The sequence below is a fragment of the Ochotona princeps genome, chromosome 13 (genome assembly GCF_030435755.1).
Source record: "Ochotona princeps isolate mOchPri1 chromosome 13, mOchPri1.hap1, whole genome shotgun sequence".
Lineage (NCBI taxonomy): Eukaryota > Metazoa > Chordata > Mammalia > Lagomorpha > Ochotonidae > Ochotona > Ochotona princeps.
In genome coordinates, this window is record NC_080844.1 from 66,229,174 (window position 1) to 66,236,115 (window position 6,942).

Consider the following 6,942-nt stretch of genomic DNA (forward strand, 5'->3'; position numbering starts at 1 on the left):
CACTTTGGTTTCCACAGGAAAGTGATTGTAAGCACTGGGCCCCTTCAGGACGCATCTGTGAAAGCCCGAACAAAGCGTTTTAGGAGCAGCCATGACTTGGAGTGATAATTCATTTCAATAAATTAGACGAAGCCCTGCACACTCCTTGGTTTCTCCCCTTCTGGTATAAAACCAGAAAATGCTCCTGGACACATTCTGCATTTTAATTATACTTTCAGAGGATGTAACGGCTGTATAAATTAGGAAGCAGTAAAAATTAAATTGATTTTTCCATATATCCAGAAAGACATGGGGCTTAATGGGTATTATAATTAGGGCCAATGGAATCAATTGTAGAATTTTTCCTTTGGAAGACACCAAAAACCTTAAATTGCACTGAACTTCTAACCTCTTCTAGCTCTGCATTTGCTTCCATAAAATCGTTTTTAACAGCTCTCAGACTCCTAGCTTTGGCAGTAAAGTTGGTCCTTGCAGGGTGGACGCTGCGATCAGAAGCCCTGGGCAGCAGACAAGGTCTTCTTGATCTTCCCTGCCTGCCTGCGGCTCGCTTGACACCCTTGAGCTTCTCAGGCTGACTCCAAACTGGCCTCTGGCTGCTCCAGCTGACCAATGCTCTGCTGCTTTCTCCATGGCGTCAGGAGGAGACCCTTGGAAAGGGCACGGCTGACTCCAAGGCTGTGTACTGTGTCAGCTGCACTGGTGCTGACCTGAGTGTCGTCCATGGGCCCTGGCCTGGTCTCATTGCCCCAGAAATGACTTCTGGGGACATTAGTCACCAGAGGGGACACTGAGGATCAGGCTGACCCTTATAACCCCAGATGGCTACAATAGCCAGGGCTGATCCAGCCTGAACCAGGAGTCAGAAGCCCTATCTGCATCTTCCACTTGAGTGCAGGGGCCCAAGAATCTGGTCCACATCCTGCTGCTTTCCCAGAAGCCCCTCCAGAGAGCTGGATCAGAAATGGAGTGGTCTGGACTTGAATTGGCATTTATATAAACAAGCAGCAGGCCATAGCTTAACCTACTGTGCCAGAGCGACAGCTTTTAGAATTTTTTCTTTTGATGCTTTTCTTGCCTCTCTCTCTCTTTTTAAATCTTTTTCTAGTATTGCTGCATGTTTATGTTGCACCTGCTAGACTCTTTTCTTCATTATCTTAATTTTTTTCCTTTGTCTATCCTCTTTGATTTCTGAGTGGCTATTTTATCTTCCATGATCTATACTTTCATACTCTCTACTGAGTTATTTATAACTTTAATTTTCATTAGCTATTTTTGCCTTCTAAATGTTTCATTTTCTGCAACTTTCTTTTCTTGTTTTGTACTTTTAGTGTCATCTCTTTTCTCCCTGGGAATACTAGGGGTAGTTAATATAAAGTTTCTCTTATTTTCATCAAGTTATTGTTTGGGTCTCTACTTTTCAATGTTTATTTATTTTGGTTTGTTTATTTGAAAAGAAAAGGGGCACACATACATACACACAGAAAGAGAAAGATCTTTCATCTGCTGAGTCACTTCCCAAATACCTGCAATAGCCAGGGATGGATCATGCTGGAGCTGTGAGTCAGGGACCACACGCAGGGACTCAGGTTCGTCAGCAGTCACCTGTTGCCTCTTGGTGTGGAGACAGAAAGTTGAATCTGAAGTGGGATCGTCAGACTGGAACCAGCACTCCCACCAGGGTTGCAGGTGTCCCCAGCGACAGCTTACACTCTGCCTCCATCCCTGCTTCAGTCTCTTATTTTTCGGGGCACATTACTGTTGCTTTGCATGTCTCTCTCGCTCTTTCCTATTGGTTATGGCTGCATGTTCACATTTAAGAGTGGGGTACCACATGCACATGGAAGGGTGTTGTCGGCTATTGGAAACTGTCAACCAATGACCCTGTTGAGTTGCGGTTGTTCTGTCCAAGGTCCTAATATCCATGTCTTCGGACTGGGCAGATTCTTCAGAGAACGGGCTCCCATTCTCATGGTTGGAGGGTGGACACCTGGCTCACGTGCTGAGGCAGAGACCCAAGTGTCAGCGTTGAGGTGAGTGTGTGTTCAGCCCTTGCCCCCAGAAGGGTCCCAGTTGCCCCAGCATACATGACCATGTCCATCAGGGCAGTGGCTGTTCTGTTATCTGTTCAGCATAAGCCCTAGTCTGCTGCCACGTCCGGATGTGCAGATGGGCCGTGGATGAGGCCTGGAAAGGAGTGTTGAGCAAACACCCACACAATCCTCCTCCACATGCCAAATGCACCGTGGACGTCAGAGTCTGATGGGGGTTCTTGGGAAGTGCCTTTCTCAGCCCACTTGACCAGCAGCTCATCCCTTAACTAAACGATGCTGTACAGCTGATCAACAGAGCAGTCCCTTGACGCTCTCAAAACCCCTCTCCCCTTCTCTGTATGGCATCCTCAGGTTCGCTCTGGTCTGTGCTGGTTGATCATCCTGTCTGGTGCTGGCCCTCTGATCTGGGGTCTCTTGGTCACTTGATTCTCCTTGTGATGGGCAAACTGGACCTGTGTGATTCACAGTTCTACAAGGCACGGGCAGAGTGGCCGCAGCTATCCGAGGCACAGGTTACCTTCTTTCCTCCCCAGGGTGCTGCTGATGAGCAGCAAGGACTTCCCCCCATTGCTGTGTTCAGACAATGCTGGCAGCACACCCACCCCTGCCAGGTGCCCGGTCATCTGAGCAGAAAGTGTCTCCAAGCAACATCTGTTCACACTTAGCAGTTCCAAATCAATCTATTAATGCAGATGTTTTTGGGGTGCAAAGGCAGTGAAAGCTTCCCACAGAACACGGAGAAGGAGGCCATGGGCACAGGGCATCCCAGAACTCTGGGCCTGGTATTTGGGGGTGGGATGGTGTGCCTGGAAAGGGGAAGGTGTGATGTCCTTCCTCCATCAGGAGGACAAGCTGCCCTGTTGTGACTGCTGGACCCCTGAGGGAACTAAACCCAGCACAGCAAGCTTCGACATTTCGTCACTTGTGCCCGGTCCAGGCAGATGCTTCACCTGGAAGGGTTTCTCCTATGTGAGTCTCAGAAGCAAGACTGGGCCAGTCAGAGAAATAATGTCGTTGTTCTCAAATGTTTAAACTCTGAAAAAGCTTGCAGTCCCTTTGGAGACCCCTGGCATGGATGTGACAATGACGCAGCCCAGAAGACGCAGCTTTTGAAGGATGCTCTTAATGGCAAACTTTAAATGAAGTCAATTGCTGGCAGCTCCATGACAATGCCGGCATGCTACCGTCCTTTTCCCACTTAACAAGCACAAAAGGCCACAGCCAGACCAATTAGTCATCTATGATGGGACGTGATGACATTTTTACTCCTGAACTTTTCTGGTATAAAAGGACCACCCGAGGAGGAGCTGACAGTAAGTGTGAGGAATTTGGCAATAAAACCACCTGTCGGCGCAGATTTGGGGAGGTTCAAAATGATTAAGTAAATGATGTATTTTCTGCAAATCTTACGTGCCTTTTCCTCGCACTAGCCTCTGTGAGACTAAATTTGAATTGTTTCTTTTTGCAGCTCAGTAAGTCTCAGTCTCATGCTAATTCTGTGGCTGTCCACGGCGCCCATGACTTGGGGTCACCCAGTTCCGCCGTCAAAGGTGAGTTCCCCACCCGTCTGGATGCTCGATTAGAAGGTTAGAATTGCAGTGTGTTTGCGTTTAAAACAACCTCAGGGCATATGTGACAGAAAACCAATTTCTTCTGTTTTTAGGGCTGTCAGCTGAAAAAAGAAGTGTAAGCAGGCTCATCATTTAGGGGGCTTTAAGTAATGCTCTTTGTTTTGAGATATTTGGGAGTTGGTCCTTGCTTGGGCAGATAATCATTTTCCTGTAAAATGTTATTTTGGGGCCTGAGACAGTTTGTTGATTCCACATGTGTACATTCATACTAGCAAAAATATACTTTTAATCTTTGAAACTACATTAAAAAATGTAATGATAATTTTTAAAAACAGTGAATTTCTGGTTTAGAAAAATGAAGACTTGTTCAGATGTGGAATAAAAACAAATTCTTAGATGCCAATGACATACCACAGAAAATATTAATACATGTATTTATTCAAAACTATTAAGTTCTTGGTTATGTACCTTGAACTCTTCAAGGTATTTGAGAAAAATGAATGTTAGTTTGTGAAATACTAAATGCTACTTCTTTTTGATAATTCAACCATTTATATCAATATTTTGTTTAACATTTGAAGATCTCATTGGTCACCAATGGCATTTTGAACTTTAACTGCTTTTCTCAATCACTGAACCTGGCCCACTGTAACTGCTGAAGCCAGAGTAATGAATCAATTTTTAGGGAGAGAGACATCATATATGCGCTAAAGAACAAATGCGTATTTACACATAATTGCATGTGGGTCCTCTTTCTGATCTTGGCATCTGTCATTTCTCTATCTCTTGCCTTCTTAATATAGCTTCTGTTTTTCCTGTCTCACCCCTGGGAACATTCGACACTAATTCAGTCATCGATCCTGTAAGACACCGCATTGATCAAGCTGATGCGTCACAGTCCATGCATTGCTGTATTTTCTCCAGCGTCTTCCTAATTACTTTCTATTCTTTCCCCCAAGGTTTACTGTGACATTTCTGCGAAGTAAGAGGCACTTTCCTGTAGTCATTTTTGTTTTTAAAGAAAAAATTAAGAATGTGCTTTCTTCTGAAATACTAGTTAGGTTTTCGTGTCGACAGATGAACTGTTTCCCTTCTCGTTCAATCTTTAGCGTCTCCGTTTCCGCACGCGATGACTTTGTTCTGATTATAGCCGTCATGTAGCGACCTTGCGCAAGGCAGTCATGCCAACTGGTTTGCTCAGGGTGAGCGACCATGCAAAGGGTATGCGTAGACTTCTCTTAGAATCGTGAACTTCATAAAGTCCACCCACCTGGCAAATACGTGACATCATTGAGTTAACACATGGACTCTGGCCAGAGCTGTCTTTGGTAGTAGGGAGCTTTCCAGGAGCTGTCGAGGGATGCTTTCAGAGTCTCACAACCAGAACTGGTCCATCTCTTCTGCAATCTGGAGGCATCGTGAGTATTTCTGGAAAAAACCGGCTTGCTTCCCTTCCTGCCATGAGTCATGGGCCCTTCCTGCAGACGATTTAAAATAGATGGCATTGTAACCATCATGGCTAGATTTCCTCTGGGAACACTGGCACAGCACACAGTAGGTGTCCTGCTGAAGGCTTCTGATTGGTACTTTTGTGATCAATATTTCTGAAACTCTCTTTGAATAGTCCCAGATCACAAAAGAAGAATTTTTTTAAAAGCCCAACTTTCCTCCCAGGGTAAATACGTGGGGAGGTCTGGGGAGCTCTGGTTGCTGTGGTGTGCGGTGAAGGAAGAACTCCAGGAAGTGGTCTGTGCACTTGTGCCCAGCTCACCTTGCCAACACAGCAGCAACCCGAGATCAAACTGCTTGCCCTGAATGCGGCTGGGGCATGGTCAGGTGTTCCTGTGTATCTCTGACGGTCACCCAGTCCATCAGCTCCTGCTTCCCCATGTCATCACCCAGTCCATCAGCTCCTGCTTCCCCGTGTCACTGTGTAGCTCAGAGAACTTCAAGCAGCACTTATTTCACTGAGCTGTGGGAATCCTGTGGGCTGAGTACATAAAGCGTACACCAGCACGAAGATCCTGGCCAAACCCTTGGTGTTCTTGTGGATGCAATGTGCACCTGTCAATGTGTTCTAATTCCTCTGACACTGAGCAGGAGAGAAAGCACTGCAAATATTGATGCTTCTTAACGCAGGCTGAGAGAGCACTGTGCCTGGCACCTGCCAGGCTTGGGATGTGGAGCACGGCCCCTTTCCTGTGTCTGGGTCCCTCATCTGCCTCTTACAGGTTACTTTGAACCCTAAGATTCCAGGCTCATTTTGCTACCCCAAGGCACCCCCTTCCACCATCCTTTCCACCAGGTCTTGATCTCCTGACAAGCAATTGAACCAGGGTCAAAGTATGAAGGTACTGTGTTCAAGTACAAGACACCCGTCTTGGAGAACCTCAGGAACTGGTCCAGGACAGCCTTGGGAGCACAGTGCTTTGAACTGAAACCTGGAGTTTGACCATCATGGCAAATTAAAAAACAAACAAACAAAAAAGATTCCCAGGACTAATGAATGTCATTTGAGGGCTTCTTTATAGAATAACAGCAGGAGGTGAGCACATGTGCCTGGTGCAAAAGCTGGAGCGTGGTGGTTATGTGAACAGGTCGGTAGGCTGCTTCCAGGGCTGGAGCGTGGTGGTTATGTGAACAGGTCGGTAGGCTGCTTCCAGGGCTGTCTGCATCGAAATGAAGCATATCTGTGCTGTAGCAACATTTCCCCCGAGAAGATGGTGGATTGGTCACTGTAAACTTTTGGAAGTTGTTACTGCTGACATAGGCTTTTAACCCTGATTCTCTGCTCTCTCTTCCTCTCCATCTGAATCACCAGGTAGCTGGAAAGCCTGATTACTTCCTTGTCCTGCTAAACAGCTGTCCGAGCAGGTTGGAGAGGAGCGAGGGACTGAGTCTGCCAAAGCCCATTTCGGAGAAGGCATTTATGAAAAGGTCCTTCCGCAACGGAGTTGGCACCGGCATGAAAAAAACTTCCTTTCGAAGAGCAAAACCCTGAATCAGTGTGCAAAGGACTCTGGGAATTAGTCTCAAGCTGTGTAGAGTGTGACTAACGTGTTCAAGTCCAGCCTGCCTGTGCGTCCTAACTGGCACAGGGTCAATTGAGTTTTAAGATAGGTACACCTGCCTCAAACTCTCGCTTGTGTGATGAAAAAAAAAAAAAAAAAACCCTTTCTGTGGTCAGTTAGTGACTTCCCGCAACGGCAACAGACACGCCTGCTTTGATCTTAATTTGGCCAGAAGGCCTGAGCGTTTCTGCAGTTAGCACCGGAGAGGGGTTCTCCTTTCCCGCATGTTACTCTGTAATATCCACACTG

General features: G+C 46.4%; 1 protein-coding gene across 1 annotated transcript; it reads left to right on the plus strand.

Moving 5' to 3' along the window:
* Window positions 1-1,545: 1,545 nt before the first annotated feature.
* NPS (neuropeptide S) lies at window positions 1,546-6,623 on the plus strand. Its single transcript, XM_036495851.2, has 3 exons — window positions 1,546-1,556; window positions 3,520-3,601; window positions 6,444-6,623. Exons 1-3 carry the CDS (start codon window positions 1,546-1,548, stop codon window positions 6,621-6,623), a joined length of 273 nt encoding a protein of 90 aa, XP_036351744.2.
* The last annotated feature ends 319 nt before the right edge of the window (window positions 6,624-6,942 follow it).